This window comes from Lampris incognitus, chromosome 1, assembly GCF_029633865.1.
Source record: "Lampris incognitus isolate fLamInc1 chromosome 1, fLamInc1.hap2, whole genome shotgun sequence".
NCBI lineage: Eukaryota > Metazoa > Chordata > Actinopteri > Lampriformes > Lampridae > Lampris > Lampris incognitus.
This window is the reverse complement of record NC_079211.1, coordinates 143,341,022-143,362,713: the sequence shown is the minus strand read 5'-3', so window position 1 is coordinate 143,362,713 and position 21,692 is coordinate 143,341,022. Positions and strand designations below refer to the sequence as shown.

The 21,692-nt window shown below is 48.7% G+C and overlaps 1 protein-coding gene across 1 annotated transcript in view; it reads right to left on the bottom strand.

Moving 5' to 3' along the window:
* Window positions 1-1,065: 1,065 nt before the first annotated feature.
* Window positions 1,066-21,692, bottom strand: part of LOC130112637 (leucine-rich repeat transmembrane neuronal protein 4-like) — a 44,379-nt gene continuing 23,752 nt past the window's right edge. The window contains 2 exon segments of the mRNA XM_056280091.1: window positions 1,066-1,266; window positions 1,268-1,423. Coding sequence (XP_056136066.1) covers window positions 1,066-1,266; window positions 1,268-1,423 — 357 coding nt within the window.

Below are 21,692 nucleotides of genomic sequence, written 5' to 3'. Positions count from 1 at the left end.
GGATTACACAGCATTTTTTTTTTGTGTGTCCTCAGCTCTGTGCTCCTGGCATATCAGCCACCCACCCACCCACCCACCCATACATACAGTGTGGTCCAGTTGGCGGTTGCCCGGGTTGATGTACATATTAATCACTTTAGCACGGCTTATGTATCAAAATACGAGGGCTTTCCATGAAGTGCACCAAAAGAATGCATGGGTGTGACATCAATTATCCTTACAAGAGAGCGATGTGGATCACGGAAGAGTGGAACAATATACCAAACAGAAAACAATCACTCAAGTGCGGCGAGCCATGTACGGCGTCATTATTTTTTCATCCGTTGTTTATTTCTCAGCCCCGGCTGAATTAATCACAATGCCGATCAACATCCAGAATCCTTTGGGGAAATCAATGTCTTCATCAAAAATATAGGTACAGCCGGCAAGATGGGGTTAGCCGCGCACGTTGCGTGGCGGCCCCCCTGCCCGTCGTGGTCCTCTTATAGTGGGTCGTTTAATTAAAGTGGTTCTTTTCTTAAGACGAAACCGTGACGGGAAGCCGAGGGAAGAGAAAGACCTCTGACTGGCAGCACGGTTGGAAAAAAAAACAAAAAACAGACAAATCTGCAGGAAGGAAAAAAAAACTTTAGCTCGCTTGGTCTTTAATTCAATCTGCTATTCCAGTGCTCACCCGGCTGTTTTCCTGCTCTGTTTACAGCACTTCCCGTTTAATTACTCTTCCCGGTGCGGCGGCGGCGAGGTCAGCGCGATAGTCAAGGTAGCATGTTTAATGAGAGTTACAGCTCATTACATTATTTGTCTTAAAAAACTCCTCCGGAGGCGGGAGAGGATTTCAGCGGGTCGTTTGGAAGTCATACCGTTGCTCTCTGAGCTACGCGAGGACGTCGGCGGGCCAGGCGGGGCACCGGCCCGCCGATCAATTCTGCTGCAACCCCTTCCATTTCCGCCCAGAAATTTTCATTTTCATTTTCATTAACGTGACACCGCATCCGGGCTGTCGGGCAGTGGAGGAATTAATCGGGTCCTTTACTCCTTTACCTGTTCATCCAGGCCCAGTCGCTTTCACCGCTGACCGTGTGTCTCTTTAAATGGGCCTCCGTCCTTTCGATGGCAGAGACGGGCTCGCCGGTGGAGGCACAGGTGCTTCTTTAGCTGTGTGCACAGCTCGCTGTTGGAGGGAGTTGGGGATGGGGGATGGGGGATGGGGGCGGGGGTCTGGGAGCAAGGCAGTAGAGGCTTGGATGGAAAGGCAGCCATATGTACGTAGGCCTGTGTAGTACCCGGCCGGCCCAAGACCTCCCAGGGCCTGAGTCGGGGGCGCCACGCCCATGGTGAGATGCAGTGACCGGTTGGGATGGCAGTAGTCCAGAACCGACTGCTCATATCTGCACAACGTCGAAGCACTCAGCTGCTGTGGTATCTACAAGAAACCAGGACATTAATGCATGAGAATCAATCAGAGTCAAAAAAAGCACATAACTCTTAGGTAAACAGTACGGTGCTGATGAAGCAAACAACACTGGAGGAAAAAGAGGAGCCTACATATCCTCCATCATACAGGTCAGATGACTGGAAATTCAAATCAATCCTGGTTGTGACTCGTTTATTTCTGTGCACACTGCACCACAAGCATGTATGATTTTTCTTTTTATTGGGGGGGGGATCCCCCCCCTTGTTCTCCCCAATTGTATCCGGCCAGTGACCCCACTCTTCCGAGCCGTCCCGGTTGCTGCAGTGGCGTCGCCAGCCGCTTCTTTTCACCTGACAGTGAGGAGTTTCCCCAGGGGGGACATAGTGCGTGGGAGGATCATGCTATTTCTCCCCCCAGTTCCCCTGACTGACCAGAGGAGGCGCTACTGCAGCGACCAGGACACATACCCACATCCGGCTTCCAACCCGCAGACACGGCCAATTGTGTCTGTAGGGACGGCCGACCAAGCCGGAGGTAACACGGGGATTCGAACCGGCGATCCCCTTGTTGGTAGGCAACGGAATAGACTGCCATGCCACCCAGACGCCCCAAGCATGTCTGATTTTTAATTCAAACCATCTGATTGCTTCTTGTGTTTACTTATATGAATGATTGCTGTAATTGGGTTTGTCTCGACCTGCCATGCCGTAAGGAATGCTGTGCCGTAAGGAATGCCATGCCATAAGGAATGCTGTGCCGTAAGGAATGCCATGCCGTAAGGAAGACCGGCTGGCATTTTTATTTCTATATTTATTGCTGACATGGCCCGTGAATAAAGGATTTTTATCATTAATCCTGCTCAGCCTAAGTGTGCCTGGACACAGCTGTGTTCAGCTCCTCTTTTCCTAAAAAAAAAAAACATGGATTGGGAAGAGCAGAGAAAGAGAAAACCAGGCATCCACTTGTGAGACATTTCAGCCAGTCACAGTCTTCCATGACAACATTTCATCATCTCAGGTTGTGTTCGCACCTGACGTGGCTGGTGCGGTTCAGACGAGCTACGGCGGGTTTGCCTGTTTAGTCTGGCTTGTCTGGGCTGGTATGAATGATGTCATTCGAACCCTGGTGCGGACCAAAGAAACCACACCGAGACCACCTGTTTACTTCTGGGTAAAGTGAGGTTTGTTTGTGATATAAACGTTACCAATACCAAACTCAGGAAATGATGTCATGGAATCATGCAAAATTAATCGCAGGATTTTCTGAAAATGGGTCATCTGACCTCATCCTCCGTCCACGTGCGGCCTCTTATTTGCAGTGTCTGGTCTCATGTTCAACCAGGGCTTGGGCTTCTAGTTGTGAAAGTTAATACAGTAATATTTTTTCTGTACTTGATGCACTTCTTGGCCCTGTGATGGCCTGGCAGCCTGTCCAGGGTGTCTCCCCGCCTGCCACCCAGTGACCACTGGGATAAGCTCCAGCATCCCCGCCACCCTGAGAGCAGGATAAGCGGTTCGGAAGATGGATGGATGGATGGATGTTCGTCATGGTTTTATGTCTTGACGAAGGTCCGAACGACCGAAACGTTATACGCTTTTACTCGGATAATTATGATAAATGATGTTTGTATACCGATAAGAGTCGCTTCTCCCCTCGCGGGCACGTTCGCCCTTGACTCATGTTGTATCATTACACAAAACACGAATGCTTCAGAAAATCCCAGCGGTCGTTTTACCGCCCGCCCTGGATTTCTGAAGTACTTCGCAGGACACACCATCACCAAACTAGGCCAATTAAATGATTTACTGGTTCGTCAACTTTGCTTCTTTTCCTTTGGAAAAATGCAAAATCCAACAAAGTGACATTTTTCACTGGTTGGTTTGGACCACGGCGGCAGGGTGCCCTGCGCAGTCGCCTTACAGCAAGAAGATTCGGAGTTCGAGCCCCGGGGTAGTCCAACCTTGGAGGGGAGGGGTCGTCCTCTGTGTGGAGTTTGGAGGTTCTCCCCGTGTCTGTGTGGGTTTCCTCTGGGAGCTCCGGTTTCCTCCCACAGTCCGAAGACATGCAGGTCAGGTGAATCGGCCGTACTAAATTGTCTCCAGGTATGAATGTGTGCGTGTGTGTGTGTATTGTCGGCCCTGTGTGATGGCCTGGCGGCCTGTCCAGGGTGTCTCCCCGCCCGTTTTCCGCCTAATGGCTGCTGGGATGGGCTCCAGCATCCCCGGGGGCGACCCTGAGAGCAGGATGAGTGGTTCGGATAATGGATGGATGGATGGTTTGGACCAGAGAACCAGACTACAGGTGTGAACACAACATTTTAAACACACGCAAACCTGGAAAGCTTGGCCCGTGTGACAACAGCCTAGCATAGCGCCGCTAACGGTAGGACTCCCGACACCCGGCTGGAGTGATTTATATGCAAGACGAAAGCCTTAAGCAAGAGTGCATACATATTTCTGCCCTCTTTCAAATGGAGTCAAGGCTCCATTTAGTTGAGAGTGCTTATTACATTACAAGCACTTTGCTGATTCAAAGGCCCTTCTCGGGTTTATGTGCTCCCCTGGTCTGAATTATGTCAATTAAATGGGATAAAGCCGCATCGAGGCCCGTGTGATATTGTGACATTGATGCTAAATATCTCACAGGTGCTTTTAGTGCGCTCGCGAGTCTTAAAATAGCAACTGAAAGTTGAAGGCAGCCACACACACACACACACACAGACTCGGACAGAGGCACACCTGCATGCAGAAATCACAGACCAGCGGGATGGGGCCGACAATTTTTTGCCCCACCTGTTGTCTCGGGTCGTGTTACTGGACGCCGGCTGGCGTTACTCTGAGATGGCTTCACGCAGAAAGGATTTTTATATAATATGTGTTGCCGGGATGGGGTCGGGTCAGCTTCGCATGCGAGCGCCGCCGCTGGTGTCATCTTTTAAATGGGAGACGGTAGCGTACCTTAATTCGCAACGAGTTTCCTCTTAATTAAAACAACGGGAAGGGGCAAACACACAAACAGAGGCGCTTAAATGGGTTCACGTCGTTCCCTGGTTTGTATATTCAGTGTTAATTAATATTTTGAGGCTGCTGAGACCGAGGTTAGGGGCCACCGCTGCTCAAATTTTTGGGGCCTCCGTCACGATATCGACACACGAGTCAGGCCGTTCGCCCGGACTGCACGGCGCTGTCATCACACAGGCCTAGCCACTGTAAAATACCAAGTTTCCAGTTAACAGAACCCAAGGCGGCGTGAAATAAAACACCCCGGAGTACCGGACTTGTTCTGACCGTTAAGGGGGGGGGGCTTGCCCTATAAGCTCCGCTCCTACGGCCGAAGCAGCGGTACACTTTAAGCGCAGCTTCCTGTCTTCCAAAGGACTCGAGAGCAGGAAGCTAAAGTCGTCAACACATACTAATCCCGGCAATTTCACACGAGGCCCTCCTCCGCTACGAGGCGTTGGCAGTGGCGGCACTTGTATATTTTGCAGATTGCTTTGCGCCGTAACCCTCTCTCAAACATCATATTTCCTGTAGTTAGTGCTTCCTCTGAGGTGGCATTCTGTTTGCTGATCCAGCCGTTTCTCTTAATTAATATAATACGATTAATATAAGCTATGTAGGGCCCATGCGTTTGATCATTTTTATATTTATAATTTTGAGGCGTCATGTGATGTACTTCATAAGATACATAGCTTTGCATTATTTCAGCCACAGAACACACACACATGCACAAAATGCCACTGCTATGGTTATAAAATCTGTTTAACAGCACTAACATTTTACGATTGCCTCTCTTTTTACTGCCACTTCCTTGAACACTGTCATCGGTTGCCGGGTCTGAGCACTTAGCTCTGTGAAGTTAACGTGCAGTCTCCCCCTTTTACCCGGTAAAACCTCCCACTCATATCTGCCGAGGACAAACTGGGCCCGTGTCATAAACATAGTACGTCTCTTCCTCGGGATCCATAATGTCCACTGACAGCCATCCATTCAGGTGTCTTGCACTACAGACAAAGTTTGCAAGCGGTCCGTCTCCGCCTCACACCACGACAGAAGAACGGCCCTGCAGCCCAGCTAGCAGCAACTGACTCTAAACTCATCATATCTTCAGCAATTTGCAAATTCGCAATATTTCAACCAACTACATCCTCTTGGCAATACTGAGCGGTGCAACTCAGCTTATTTTTGTTGGCTCTCATGCGGCGTGGTGGACTTTTACACTAGCGTCCCAATGCTGAGGTTTACAGTTTGAGCCCTGGTGTTACCTCCGGCTTGGCAGGGCGTCGCAATGAACATAATTGAAAGTGCTCCTTGGTGGGGTTGCCAGTAGGGTAATTCGTCCCACCGTTGCAACTAGTGACTCCTATAGGTGCTGGGCCACTTGTGCAGCTGCGGGTGCAGTGGCACATGTGGTAGTCCAACCCCCCCCCTCTTTTTTTCCCTCCCCAATTGTATCCAGCCAATTACCTCACTCCTTCGAGCCGTCCCGTTTACTGCTCCACCCCCTCTGCTGATCCGGGGAGGGCTGCAGACTACCACATGCCTCTTCGAATACATGTGGAGTCACCAGCCGCTTCTTTTCACCTGACCGTGAGGAGTTTCACCAGGGGGACATAGAAATGGTGTAGTGCATGGGAGGATCATGCTGCTCCCCCCAGTTCCTGCCCCCCTGAACAGGTGCCCCGACCGACCAGAGGGAGGCACTAGTGCAGCAACCAGGAAACATACCCGCATCCGGCTTCCCACCCGCAGACACAGCCCATTGTGTCTGTAGGGACGCCCGACCAAGCCAGAGGTAACATGGGGGATTCGAACCAGCGATCCCCGTGTCGGTAGGCAACGGAATAGACCGCCACCCTACTCGGACGCCCTGGTAGCGGGCGTAGTCCGTAACGATCACCAACCATCGTGGTGCTTGTGCAAAGGCGGAAACTTAAGAGAGCAGGGAACCGAACGTACCAGTTAGTGAGAAAAGGGGGAGAAGAAGACCTCTGTCATTCAGCGATGACGTGAATAACAACCAGGAGTCAAGCCAAGCAAGACAAACAAATCTGACAGGCAGCAGATGCACAGTACGTTGGTAGACGTCTGTCACTTTCACATATCCTCAGTATCTGATCACTGCAAGTACGGGACATGTCTTTTGGTTTGTGGGTGGGGGGGGGGGGCGTCAAACAACAAAAACAAAATAACAGACTGTATAGCCACAGGCCTACCAAGCCATGCAAAGTGTATTCAAAAACTATTTGAAAGCTCAGAGGAAAACACGTCCTATGGTTTAGTTTTGTGAGTAGACTCCCCTTTTGGTTCATAACACAGCGTCACTTCACACTCATTGTTTTATTTTTGATTTTGATATACTATATCAATCCCCGTGGGGAAAGTCCTCTCTGCATTTCACCCATCCCAGCTGTGTAGCGGGGGGTGGTGGGCAGCTGTGGTGCCGCACCCGGGGACCAACTCCAGTTCTTCTTTCCGTTGCCTCGGTCAGGGGGCACAGACAGGAGTATTAACCCTAACAAGTAGTATGTCTTTTTGATGGTGGGGGAAACCGGAGCACCCGGAGAAAACCCACGCGGACACGGGGAGAACATGCAAACTCCACACAAAGGACGACCCTGGATGACCCCCCCCCCCCCGCCCCCAAGGTTGGACCTTCTTGCTGTGAGGCCACAGCGCTAACGGCTGCACCACCGTGCCACCAGATATACTGTCATACTATTACTGACCTTGCCTGCAATTCATTTTATTACAAGATTCATTCACTATGATGTCCACAGAACATTACATACTGTACCATGCACATCATGCCAGGAAAACACATGCTGCATGTCAAATTACAACGACTCATAATATATGTTTCTATATGTTTCTTGATCAAGATATATCACATTAACTTGCAAAAGAGGATGCAAAGGGGGATGGCAGTTGTACATAGAGATGGTTTTTCCTTTATTTTTTTTAGATTTCCCCCTCCCTTTTTCTCCCCTAATGTACTTGGCCAATTACCCCACTCTACCTAGCCGTCCCGGTCGCTGCTCCACCCCCTCTGCCGATCTGGGGAGGGCTGCAGACTACCACATGCCTCCTCCGATACATGTGGAGTCGCCAGCCGCTTCTTTTCACCTGACAGTGAGGAGTTTCACCAGGGGGGACATAGCGCGTGGGAGGATCACGCTACCCCCCCCCCCCCGAACAGGTGTCCCGACCGACCAGAGGAGGCGCTAGTGCAGCAACCAGGACACATACCCACATCCAGCTTCCCACCCGCAGACACGGCCAATTGTGTCTGAAGGAACGCCCAGCTACGCCCGAGGCAATATGGGGATTCGAACCGCCAATCCCCGTGTTAGTAAGCAACGCAATAGACCGCCATGCCACCTGGACGCCCCGATAGAGGTGGTTTTTGTCAATTTGATTAACAAGGGGGATGGCATCCCCTTGTACCCCGCCTCAAATCGTCTCGTGTTCGTGTGATGTTATGATACTCAGAGGTGGAAAACCCGGCTTCAGAAGTAGAAGCACTAACCATGTATTTGCTCCACCCATGGACTAAACCAGCTGATTTCACTAATTAGTTCTCCTACCTGGCTGACGTGTTGGGCTAATTTGAATCAGCTGGTTTAGTGCATGGGTGGAGCAAATACATGGTTAGTACTTCTACTTTCCGAAACGGAGTTTTCCACCTCTGATGATACTAATACATGACCTCTACCACAGCCCCCCTTTTTTGTTATGTAACGCTCCTCTCCATTGTCCACTGTCCAAGACAGAAGATAGGGGGGGTCTAGTTGTTAGAGGGCTGTCCTCTTACAGGGAGTTTTAAAGTTCAATCCGTGACACAGTTTCAGCCAAAGTCACAGTTTTCCAGAAGTGACAGCTCAATGCGCGCGATGTTAGTGTGAGGATCGTTTGCAACTCCATGTCAGCCGTCTTCACACGAGACCGATGTGTTCACCACGCAGTAAATGTTGAGTAACCCGGCGTGAATGGAGTCGTCCTGCTGCTATCAATCAATAACGCACTACCACAGTGGAGAGCAGCATCTCAAGTTATGGTCCATTCACACGGACCAGGCAGCTCTGTTCCGCGGTATTTTCTGCTGGAGGAATAACTCCACAAAACATTCCCTCTTACGGGCCAGTTTTGAAGCCTCAATCACGAACAGGTCTTAAAAAATGAATAGAGGGATGAAAGGCTATCCGCCCAATCGAGCCCCAGTGAGGATCCAAGTTCAATCAGGCGTATTGGCGATGCTCTGGGTGTTCGGGTGGAGCTCTTAGAGAGAGAGGACTCACTGGCTAGTGTGGCTTGGATGCTTCTAACAGTAGGGTCTGCTTTGAGACAATCTCAACATTTTACCTCATCAGTCACGGCTAAGGACTCTTGACCCGAGCAACACATAACCGTGAATATGAAAAGATTCAAATCTGTTGACGATGGTAACTTACTATATGAATAGCTCTGATTTTCACTGTAGCTCATTTATTCAGAGGCTTGCTGGCTCCAAGCCAAGTTAATAAAACGGGCATCTGGCATCAAATGTTATCTTGACTTCATGTTAACTGTTCACACTTTGGCTGAACCTGTTCAACCTTCAAATAAATTCAAAGGTATAGGAAAAACAGCTTGGTCCAAACTTCGGGTCAGAGTCTCGAACACTGCTACAACATCTTTTTATATACAAGGTTATGTATCTCAATATCGTCTTTTTCTTCTTCTTGCTCTTTTGCCTGCTCCTGTTAGGGGTCACCACAGCGGATCATCGGTTTCCATCTCTGTCGGTCCTCTGCATCTTCCTCTGTTACGCCAGCCACCTGCATGTCCTCCCTCACCACATCCATAAACCTCCTCTTTGGCCTTCCTCTTCTCCTCTTCCCCGGCAGTTCCATACTCAGCATCCTTCTCCTAATGTACCCAGCATCTCTCCTCCACACATGTCCAAGCCATCTCAATCTCGCCTCTGTTGCTTAGACTCCAAACCGTCCAACATGAGCTGTCCCTCTAATATACTCGTTCCTAATCCTGTCCTTCTTCGTCACTTCCAATGAAAATCTTAGCATCTTCAACTCTGCCACCTCCAGCTCCGCCTCCTGTCTTTTCGTCAGTGCCACCGTCTCCAAACCATATAACATAGCTGGTATCACAACCGTCTTGTAAACCTTCCCCTTAACACTTGCTGGTACCTTTCTGTGACAAATCACTCCTAACACTCTTCTCCACCCTGCCTACACTCTCTTCTTCACCTCTCTTCTGCACTTTGAACAGTCGACCCCAAGTTTTTAAACTCCTCTCTGCGCCTTGCTTCCCCATCATTCTACTGTCCTCCCTCTCATTCATGCATATGTACTCCGTCTTGCTCCTACCGACTTTCATTCCTCGTCTCTCCAGTGCATTCCTCCATCTCTCCAGGCTCTCTGCCTGCATCCTACGCTCGCTACAGGTCACAATGTCCACCCATCAATCAATCAAGTTGCATTTTGCATAGCGCTTTTCTAGCTGCAACAGCCACTCAAAGGGCTTTAACATAAAGTTAATATGAAGTTAAACAAGGATGTGATTTATTTAGCAATGGGCATATATCAAATTTGATCAACTGCCATGTCATGTGTAAAGGATGGCACACAAGTCTAATCCCCTCCCTAACCATTGTAGTGATCGTGCAATGGTGGATCCAATCCATGAAGATCATAGTCCACAGAGACTCGCTGCCTGATCTTGTCCGTCAACCTGTCCATCACCACTGCAAACAAGAAAGGGCTCAGAGCCGATCTCAACACAGAGTAATATAGTTAAATCTCAGTTTTTTATATATGGCAATGCACTTTTATCACATTTCAGATTTGGGAGGTATTCACACCGTTATTTGTAACAAACTTTTTGCTCAATCAGGCATTGTCGCAATTCTTCCAAGCCCGTCCGAGATTTTTGTTCTGTCGGTAAAAGTGCTGCCAGCCCTAAAAATTCCTTAAAAATGACCCGCCCTTATTTTCTTCATTTAATCTGATAAAACACAATGATATCACGCAATGAAGAAATTGGAAAAATAAGGGTAAAAGAAAAAAAATACTGTTTTGGGCTCAGGGGGCTAAAATACCTTTGTGGACCGTGGACAGAAATCACCTGGGGGGGGGGGCAAGCAAATACGGGAAGTGATTTGGGTGACAGAAAGGAAATCACTGCAAAACATGAGGTGATAAATAGCGAAATGAAGAAAGGGCGAGATTTGGAAACGCATAAATCAAAAATCGTGCCAACGGAGGGGGAAGTCACGCCGGGACAAATGAGTGCGTCCTTCTCCCGAGACCTGTGCTGCCAAGTCAGCCATCAGCAAAAGTCAGTCTCTCGGACTAGTTTGCCTTCAGCAAGGCATGACCACTGGCCTTCTGACCCCGGGCGATGTGACCCCTTCTCCTGGCAATGGCGTCTTCCGCCCACGAGTGGAGAATCTAAAAAGCATGCTGTGTTACTATTCTGTGCATGAAGCCCGTCGGCCAATGGATCACTTCTGCGACGCCAGTATCACTACGAACCAGTAGTGGATCCAGAGAGTTTTTTCCCCGGGGTGGCAAAGGGGTGGCAAGACTGTGTCCCAGAGGTGGCAGCTGCCACCCCTTTGCCACCCTGTAGATCCGCGCCTGTCAGAGGGGGGATTCTTAAATCGGCGACTTATGTTTGAGATGAGTTTGGCGCGGGTCTCATTGACTTTCACCATGCACGTACATAAAATATACTTTTAAAAACGTATTATCTGATTTATAAATGGGGTGGCAAGACTGCGTCCCAGAGGTGGCAGCTGCCACCCCTTTGCCACCCTGTAGATCCGCCCCTGCTACAAACACACCCTTTTCTCTTTTTTTACATTACACCCAGATATCAAAACACAAGGCTGTTCTGACAGGATGTAGGAAAAAAAAACCCTATTTATCTTTTGAGTCCAGCTGAAATCGATGCGATACGGTTGCTGCACTGAAAACAAAAACAAAAAGAGCTGCAGAAAGTAGACAAAGCCCCGACATAAAAACCCCCTCTCTGTCAAACGGTGCGAAAATGGGGGGGGGGCACTTCCATCACAAGAAGGCCCGATTCTTCTTCTCCCACCCTGGCGGCGCGTCTCTGCCACGACACATCGGCGCAAATGGCGCAGAGCGCGCGGGGGGGTCTAAAACACCCGTGACGCAGCCCACAGCCGTTAATTATGATTAGCTTGTGACCGCTTATAGAAAAGCATTCACTCCGCTTGTTCCCCTCGCGCACCGCTCCCACGTGGTTTCCGGCTTAGGTGACAAACAGCTGCGCCCCCCACCCCCACCCCCCGCGCGCCGGCGCGCCTCGCTCGGACCGGCGCGAGCTCCCGCCGGCATATTAACCACGTCCTGCGCTCTCGCGGCGCTGCTGCTGCTGTTGCTGCCCCCCCCCCCCCCCCGCTCAGCTGGGCGATTCAAGTAAGTGGTCCGCGCCGCGGAGGGCGCGAGCACAGACAGGCCTCTATTATCGCGGCTGTCTGTTAAGGCCGCACAGCCACGGACGCCGGACGGCATGCTAATGGCGGCGAGGCCCCCCCCCCCTCTCTCCCGGGTCCGCCGCCAGCGAGGGTCGCCGAGGACAAACTGGGCCCGTCGCGCGTCGATCGGGCCCACGCGCGTTCGCGAGCACGCGCGCGGTTTCCGGTATAGATTGACGCACGAGGTGATTACCGCCGACGAAGCACTTTCTACGTGAAGTTTAATTTAATTAGGTAAACTACGGCGCACACGACGCTGCCCACTGTCGTGCCCACTGAGGTTTGGTTTGGTTTGTGGACGTCGCAGAGAAACACTCCCCCCCCCCCATCAAGATAAGGGGGGGGGGCACTGCATGGACTAGATAATGCAGAGAAGACGCTCCTTTTTTTTGCAGACCTTCACATCCGCCATGTAATTACATTTCTATTTGAAAAGTGTTTCACATTTGTCACAATAACCGTAATCCTTCGGATGTGGGGTGGGGTGGGGGGGGTGCTGGGATTTATCTCTTTCTAATACTGCTCATCCCATTTTCTGCTCATCAGCGTTGGCAGCGCGTGCTCAGATTTACCGTTATTTACTGGATGGACGTTTTATGAGTCGGCTCGTGTCTCCCCCCCCCCCAACCCCCCACCCCCCGATGTATGCAGATATAAGCGCCCCGGATATGCGCGGCGAGAACGATGGATGATCGATAGAACAATAGATTTACCCGGTGAGCGGTGGGAGTCATACAGTAGGTGGAAAGCTGTCTGTTATACTCGCCCTCTCTGTGAATGTCTCTTCTCCTCCTCCTCCTCCTCCTCCTCCCTTCCCTTTTTTACACCCACTCACATCCCTGAACACACACTCGCAGATGCTGCTGGTAAAAGAGCCATTAAATGCACGTGTCCTTATAATAATATAATTATTCTCACCTCTCGGGTCTTCTACTTGCAGCAGGAGCGGCAGCATATTGTAAGAATTTTTGTACATATTAATCCTATGCCTTTGTAATCGACTGACAGAAGTAACAAGACGCGCATATGTTGAAGGATAAAATGTGAGCGACGGGGCTTACAATGCTGCATGCTCAGGACTAAAACAATATGTCCTTTGATGCAATTCCAGCAATCTCCATAACAGGGAGAATAAATCTAGCCCACATCATATGCCTTTTTTTTTTTTTTTTTTGGTACATTTGGACTGCGGAGAAATGTGATTTGATGTCTGCCAGATGTCGCATTTCTCTGCTGCGCAGGGTTTAAGCGGGATTTGAAGCGGGGCAAACTTAAGAAATCTGAATGGATTGTTGGTACGAGCCAACACCTCTTACGAATCCTCATGGGCGGACTTACTTTTGACCTGAGGGTGAAATTCTCCAGCCACGACTTTTCTCTATTACTCTCACGGCCCACAGCAATTCGTCCAATATGTGTTTATCGACAATTTCACTGCAAATGTGGAAAGGGGACAAATTGAAGAGTCCGGTCTTTCACGTGGATCATCGAGTTATCTTGCCCCAGAGTAAATGAACTCTTATAATCCACGTGTTGTACAGGGCAGTGGCAAAAATAGTTTAATTTTTCTAAGTCAGGAAAAAAGGGAAGTCTTTTTGAGCAGTAAACCCCCCCCCGCCGCCCCCTCGAGTTTCTACCTTCAAGACAAGACGGCCTTTTAGGAGCTTAAGACAGGGGGGGGGGCACCAAGAGCACCAGTCTGGCTATTGATGTATAACTAAACAGCAGAGGAACGTTTTCACCCTCGGTTGTCACTTAGGTTTCCGTGCGGTGCATTATTCACCGCGTCTACCTCAGATCTAATGTAATTAATTCAGCGCGGTGCTTTTTGCAGCCCTATAGAGGATAATCCACAACAGGTCGGGGTAAAGACTAAAAGCCTATTAAAACAAAAAACAAAACAAAAAACACCTTTCCATCTATAGAAATTGATCTCACGCGTCTCTAAAATCAAATATACACATACATGTAGCTGTGTGATCTCAATAGGGGTTGGCGATTTATGTTGAAATATGGTGATGAACTGTCTCATCAAAACATTGCATTCTCAGATCGGGAGCGCTGTCATACCATCGCTCAGTTAACCGTAGGACGGGCCTTTCACTGCTGTCCAGTTTCCATGGTGACAACTCTAAAGAATACCTTGTATGTTGAACCCAAAACACTTGGGAAGATAGTACACTTATGTACATGTTTGAGTGCATGTGCATGTGCATATATCGTGCACGTCTGTGTTTGTATACGGTACATTTCATCAGTGTGCATGCACATATGTGCACATGTGTGTTTGTGAGCACATGCATGCAGATGCGTGTGCATGTGAACACAGCAACGAAGGGGTATAATCAATGTCCCTTCTTGTTTCTGTACCAAAATGAAGTCTTAAGCATACTGCACACAAAAAAAAACATTTGGATGCATAAACACCCCCCCCCCTCCCATATTAGATTTTATCCCTGTTCTTACGGTTGTGTTTGGGTTGAAGTTTAACGACAGGCTGCACGGGAGATATTCATGACAATGGACTTGCACAGGGGGGGAGAAAAAAAATCCCAAAAAGATTTGGATTATCCTTGTTCGTTTGTCGGTTTCTTTCAGAGGAGGCCGGAAGATGGCCATTTGTTAAAGTGCGACAGGAACAGCCCCTGAACTTGAACAGACTTGTCCAGTATTGATGTGGCTGAAAATGTGAGGTGGCAAGAAATGAACTGCGGCCAGCTGTTGGCCTCTTGTGATATTACCGCAGAGGAGCGGTCTTCACTCGGAGAGCACAGGTGATATACGGGGGCTGAGGCACGCTGAAGATTCATCTGCAGTAATGAGACATGAATATTGCGGCTGGATAATGGATGACTCAAGTGAAGTACTATATAGCCGGTACGGTGATACAGTAGCTCTTGTACAAAAACATGCATCATCGTCATCATCGTATCACTCCCTCCCCTCTCGTCAAACAAAGGGTTTGACACTGCTTTGACATACTTGAGAAATTGTAGACTCAAAGTGTTTTCTCCCATCAATTTAGGAGCTGCTGTGTTGCCAAACACTAACAGGATCAATTAAAATGTGCTTTATTCTAGGTCTGCAAAATGAGCAGTTCTGCCAAAGAGCATTTCTTCTCCCCTCTAACTAGCAGCTCTGAAGCCCGACCAGTTAGATGGGTCTCTTTATGAAGACGAATGAATCTCCTCCATGTGACTCCTTCCCCCACTGGAGAATATGCATGGCGCTGCCCTGGTGTGTCTCCTCAGTAACTTGGGTAACTTGACAGGATCTCCGTAGGGGGTCACCTTGAACATCCATGTGGCAGTCACATTGGAAGTCTCTTGTTTATCCTGACGAATATGCTGCAGCATGACTCAGTTACGCAGCCCTGTCTGTTCAACGAGACGTGACCCAACCACCGCGGGTGTGATAATTCCCATAAGTTAGACATGTGGAGGGAGGTAGGGGGAGCTAGAAGGGTCGGGAACCTGGAGGCGTTTCGCACACAACACGTTTCAACCCACAGAGACGATCAGAGCTTTAGCGAGCTGTGTAAGCAACAGCTTTAGGGTCTGTCTGCATACTGTGGTCAGAAAAGGTTGTCTGCCTTTTGGGTGAAAGCACTACCCTGCTGCCAGTGGTGTACTGGCCATCGGGCATACCGTGGGCTGCCGCGTCGGTAGGCCAGTGGACCGTCAAAAAATCCATTTACAGGCCCTGTGTGCCTGTCATTCGGGGTGCACATGACAGCGTGCTGCGTGCGGGTTCCAGGACTGGGCTCACTGGCCAATCACAACCAAGTTAGTCAATGTGCGTACATTCTGGACTAATGCAAAAGTAGCGCACCGCAGTGAAATGGCCAACAAAAGCCATGGACAAGAAAATGTTAAAAAGTAAAGGAGGGGCCAAAAAAATGATTGAAAAAAGGAAGCAGGCATTAGAGGCACAGGCCTCCAAATGTAAACGAGCACGAAACCGTCCAGACCCACGGTACACCTGTGCTGCGCATAAAGGTGGAGCAAGGCAGTGTTCAATGAGAAAGGCGGGGCACCAGCAAGTTAACGATTATATTCCAGGGATTATTCATATCCTAAAGTGTCATGAGTAAAACTAGGCTAACTAGTATATAGCGAGCTAGCTTTGGCGTGTCTTCGCCTCTGCAATGGCATTTGTTGTCCTCCATGTGTCCATACATTGCTTGCGAGCGCCTCCTACTAAACGTCCCTCCCAGGTCATCCTTAAGTTAGTGAGTGACCACAATTTGCAACGCGTATCCCACAGCGGCAATGGGTGTGCGCCATGGGGGGGAAAAAAATCGACAAGTGTTTCGGCATCAGCATCCTCAAGTAGCCAGCAACACTATTTAAGAGGACCAGACCGAAGCGGTAAGATGGACCTTAAATTATAGGTGAGGCTACATGTTGAGTTAAATCTGCTGTAACTTGTGGTCACAAAATGACCCCACCGACAGGCTACTACTACTACTACTTTCGGCTGCTCCCATTTGACCCCACTGTTATTATTCACGCCATAATGATGATGGCATGTTACAGTATAAGTCTGTGCCAACTGAAATATGTCCTGGAATAGACTATATCATTACCAGCAAGGACTAGGGTGCTAAATCTAGTGGGCTATATCCTGTAATTACATTAACCCCCCCCCCCCCAACCGTAACTGGCTGTCGTATATACTGTACATATCAATCCCCCCCAGGCTGGTCCCAGCTGATAAGTCCAGGGCTGAATTTCTTTCCCAGTACACCCGTGCCTGTCGCTGTTCTTTGAGCCATGTGGGATCGGGAGCAGTAAATATAATTGATTATGTGCCGCAATAGTCAAATTTGGCCTCCCGTTTGATTATTTTTGCTGCACTTTAGACACGGAGTAGACAACAACGGAAGATTAATCTGCTATGTTCGGCAGTCACAGTAACACAGAGACTTCCACGGACAAAAAGCTCCACTGGTTCAAATTGTTATACTCATTTTTTTGACTTGGCCAAAAATCGTCATTCTGATGTAACAGTGAGACAGATTCATTGCGCAAACAGCATTCCTGTCTTGTTAACAACCACTTTACCTTTTTTCCAGTCTGTTCTATTACAAACTGAACAGACTTAAATAGAAGAGTTTCATCTAAATCTCAATGCTGCCAAACATAAGACGTCGATATTCATCTCTTAAAAATACAGGACGACTAGAACAAAATATTTCCTCTCACAATCATAAGAAAAAACCCAGAGCTAAGGATTCTGGATTGAGATGAAGAACTCAAGCCGATATATGTGGCCTGTTTACCCATTGCAGTTGACAATTTTTCAGGCATTCTGATGTCCCCAGTGTCCGACACAGCTGACGTTAGTATTCTGATGCCGCCCGCTTCAAGAAGCGTTCGGTGCCAGCCACTTAATTTGTCATTTATTGCTCCTTGTCAACTGAAGTAATTGAACGTCTTGCCCATGGAAGCTCTCTGCCAGCATTGTGGCCTTTTCCCCTCACAGAGGGAAAGACAGAACCACACAACCTTGGTGCAAATAAGGGCAGTTTTTCAGGGCAATGAGATGATTAGTGGTATATAACCTGCACAAAAGGGCCTCAGAGTTGGTTTATTGTGTGCCCTCTGAACCCCAGTGAAGGTTAACTTGACTTGACATAATAAGAACTAGAAGAGTACACTCGACTGCAGATCCCTGCCAGGCGTATCTCTCCTTCTCCGGTGCTCAGATTTGGCAGCTAACCTGCTGAGGAGGTAGCAATCAGTTGTGGTATAAAGCAGGTTTTTCAAAGGGTTTCAATCACCGCAACCATGAGAGGTCCTGGATCATACAGTCATAACTGTGCACAAACATTATTAGGCTGACAAGTCCAGTAGTACGCGAGATTAGCAGCGGACAGATCCGCACACACATGGACAGGAAAAACCAGTGTTTTTCCTGCCATTATAAGACTTTTGCATAATGCCCAAGTTGAGTGATGGTTTTTTCCCACCTTTTTCTCCCCAATTGTACCCGGCCAATTACCCCACTCTTCCGAGCTGTCCTGGTCTCTGCTCCACCCCCTCTGCCAATCCGGGGAGGGCTGCAGACTACCACACGCCTCCTCCTATACATGTGGAGTCGCCAGCTGCTTCTTTTGACCTGACAGGAGTTTCGCCAGGGGGACATAGCACATGGGAGGATCATGCTACCCCCCCCCCAGTCCCCCTTCCCCCTGAACAGGTGCCCTGACCAACCAGAGGAGGCGCTAGTGCAGCGACCAGGACATACCCACATCCGGCTTCCTGCCCGCAGACACGGCCAATTGTGTCTGTAGGGACGCCCGACCAAGCCCAAGCCGGAGGTAACACGGGGATTCGAACTGGCGATCCCCATGTTGGTAGGCAACGGAATAGACCGCCATGCTACCCGGACACCCTGATGAAAAAGCTTTTAATGTGCAGCGCTCAAGCGTGAGCGTTAACGGTTTACCCCTAAACACAGGTCATTATTTTTTGGTTCACCCAGTGCTCCTCCCGTTCTCCTGTGCTGAGATCAGCAGCCAATGATTTGCTGGCTCGTGAAATACGATCAACTTCTCGTTTACTTTCAAGACTCGTACCTGAACACAATGTTTTGCGCACGGTTGACTCAGGTCGGGCAGGGAGCGGCGTTGGTCGAGCGAGCTAGAGACTGAATGAAGGGAGGGAGTGGCAGTAGCGAGGACAAACGTTTTTCAAAGGTTTTGAATCACCACGAGCACGAGAGGTTCTTGAGCAACTGTGCAAAACAAATGTCAGGCCGATAGGTCCAGTAGTATGCGAGATTAGCCGCGGACAGACACACACACACACACACACACACTCTCTCACACGTGTGTGTGCATTACCAAATGCATAATCCCCTCCCAGGCTACCTGGGGTGGGGTGAGGGTGGAGGGGTAATAATTTTAAGTGGAGAAAAAAACGCTATAATCTGTTCAGAGATGTCTCTGAAAATCTGTGTAATGGAAAATAAGGATTCCAGGTGAGGTTTAAATCTGTTCACTGGACATTAGTTTTCAGTTTTAAAGATGTTTCGCCATTCTTCCGCAAGGCAGTTCTGACACTGAGAGGAGAAACATTATTTTTATCCCCATGTTAATGCCATGTCTCTTTTGGAAAGAGGACCCGAGTGGAGACAGCCATTCAGAGCACAGAGAACTGGAACAACCCTGTCTAAACAGGGGGGTGGGGTGGGGTGGGGTGGGGGTCGTGCAACATCATTTGTCTGTCGCTTTATAAGACCGCCATAACATCAGTGCCTCGGCGGTTCCCTGGACACGCCACCCTGGCCCAGTCCCTGGGAAAGTGGGGCGGACAAAACCTGGGTCACCTCTCTGACCCAGTTCAGGGAAAGTAGAGTTGGCCAGGGTGAGTGATGTCATGCTCAGAGCGCATCGAAAAAATGCTCTGAATGGCTGTCTCCACTTCTAATCAAGGAATTTCCACTTATCGTCAAGTAATTTCCACCTATCGTCAAGTAATTTCCACTTATCATCAAGTAATTTCCACTTATCGTCAAGTAATTTCCACTTATCATCAAGTAATTTCCACCTATTGTCAAGTAATTTCCACTTATCATCAAGTAATTTCTAATTATCATCAAGTAATTTCCACTTATCAAGTAATTTCCACTTATCAAGTAATTTTGATAGCATTCCCTTGAAGAAAATGGCAATAATTACACTGTTAATTTAATGCCACACACACACACACATATATATATATTTATTTTATTTTTTATTTTTTATATATATTTATATACACATCCATTAGCCGAACCACCTATCCTGCTCTCAGGGTCGCAGGGATGCTGGAGCCTATCCCAGCAGTCATTGGGGGGCAGGCAGGGAGACACCCTTGACAGGCCGCCAGACCATCACACAGGGCTGACACACACACACACACACACACACACACACACACACACACACACACACACACACACACACACTCTCATACCTAGGGACAATTTCGTATGGCTGATTCACCTGACCTACATGTCTTTGGACTGCGGGAGGAAACTGGAGCACCTGGAGGAAACCCACGCAGACACGGGGAGAACACGCAAACTCCACACAGAGGACGACCCAGGACGACCTCCAAGGTTGTACTACCCTGGCGCTCGAACCCAGGACCTTCTTACTGTGAGGGGACCGTGCTAACCACTGTGCCACCGTGCCACCCATATACGTATATATATATGTATATACACTCACTGGCCACTTTATTAGGTACACCTTGCTAGTACCGGGTTGGACCCCCTTTTGCCTTCAGAACTGCCTTAATCCTTCGTGGCATAGATTCAACAAGGTACTGGAAACATTCCTCAGAGAGTTTGGTCCATATTGACATGATAGCATCACGCAGTTGCTGCAGATTTGTCGGCTGCACATCCATGATGCGAATCTCCCGGTCCACCACATCCCAAAGGTGCTCTATTGGACTGAGATCTGGTGACTGTGGAGGCCATTTGAGTACAGTGAACTCATTGTCATGTTCAAGAAACCAGTCTGAGATGATTCGAGCTTTATGACATGGCGCGTTATCCTGCTGGAAGTAGCCATCAGAAGATGGGAACACTGTGGTCATAAAGGGATGGACATGGTCAGCAACAATACTCAGGTAGGCTGTGGCGTTGACACGATGCTCAATTGGTACTAAGGGGCCCAAAATGTGCCAAGAAAATATCCCCCACACCATTACACCACCACCACCAGCCTGAACCGTTGATACAAGGCAGGATGGATCCATGCTTTCATGTTGTTGATGCCAAATTCTGACCCTACCATCCGAATGTCGCAGCAGAAATCGAGACTCATCAGACCAGGCAACGTTTTTCCAATCTTCTATTGTCCAATTTTGGTGAGCCTGTGTGAATTGTAGCCTCAGTTTCCTGTTCTTAGCTGACAGGAGTGGCACCCGGTGTGGTCTTCTGCTGCTGTAGCCCATCTGCCTCAAGGTTCGACGTGTTGTGCGTTCAGAGATGCTCTTCTGCATACCTCGGTTGTAATGAGTGGTTATTGTAGTTACTGTTGCCTTTCTATCAGCTCGAACCAGTCTGGCCATTCTCCTCTGACCTCTGGCATCAACAAGGCATTTTCGCCCACAGAACTGCCGCTCACTGGATATTTTCTCTTTTTCAGACCATTCTCTTTAAACCCTAGAGATGGTTGTGCGTGAAAATCCCAGTAGATCAGCAGTTTCTGAAATACTCAGACCAGCCCGTCTGGCACCAACAACCATGCCACGTTCAAAGTCACTTAAATCACCTTTCTTCCCCATTCTGATGCTCGGTTTGAACTGCAGCAGATCGTCTTGACCATGTCTACATGCCTAAATGTATAGAGTTGCTGCCATGTGATTGGCTGATTAGAAATTTGCGTTAACGAGCAGTTGGACGGGTGTGCCTAATAAAGTGGCCGGTGAGTGTATATGTGTGTGTGTGTCTGTGTGTCTGTGTGTGAGATCTGATCAGGATATGGGTGACCTTCATTTGGAAACGGTATCATAAGTAGAGCTAATTGAGGAATACAAGTCTGGTAGAACAGGATCAATACAAAGAAATATGTTCCCCACAGCAGATCACCAAGCTCTGTCCCATAAAGGCTCTGCCCCTGCATGGATTGTAAGGCCTCCGAGGCATTTGGCGACATCAAATGTGATGCCATCTAACACTGAAATATGGACAATATAGGATTTGCAATTCTCATTTTGCACTGTGCATTATTTTTGTACTGCACAGATGAGATAGATTGAAATTACTTGTTTAT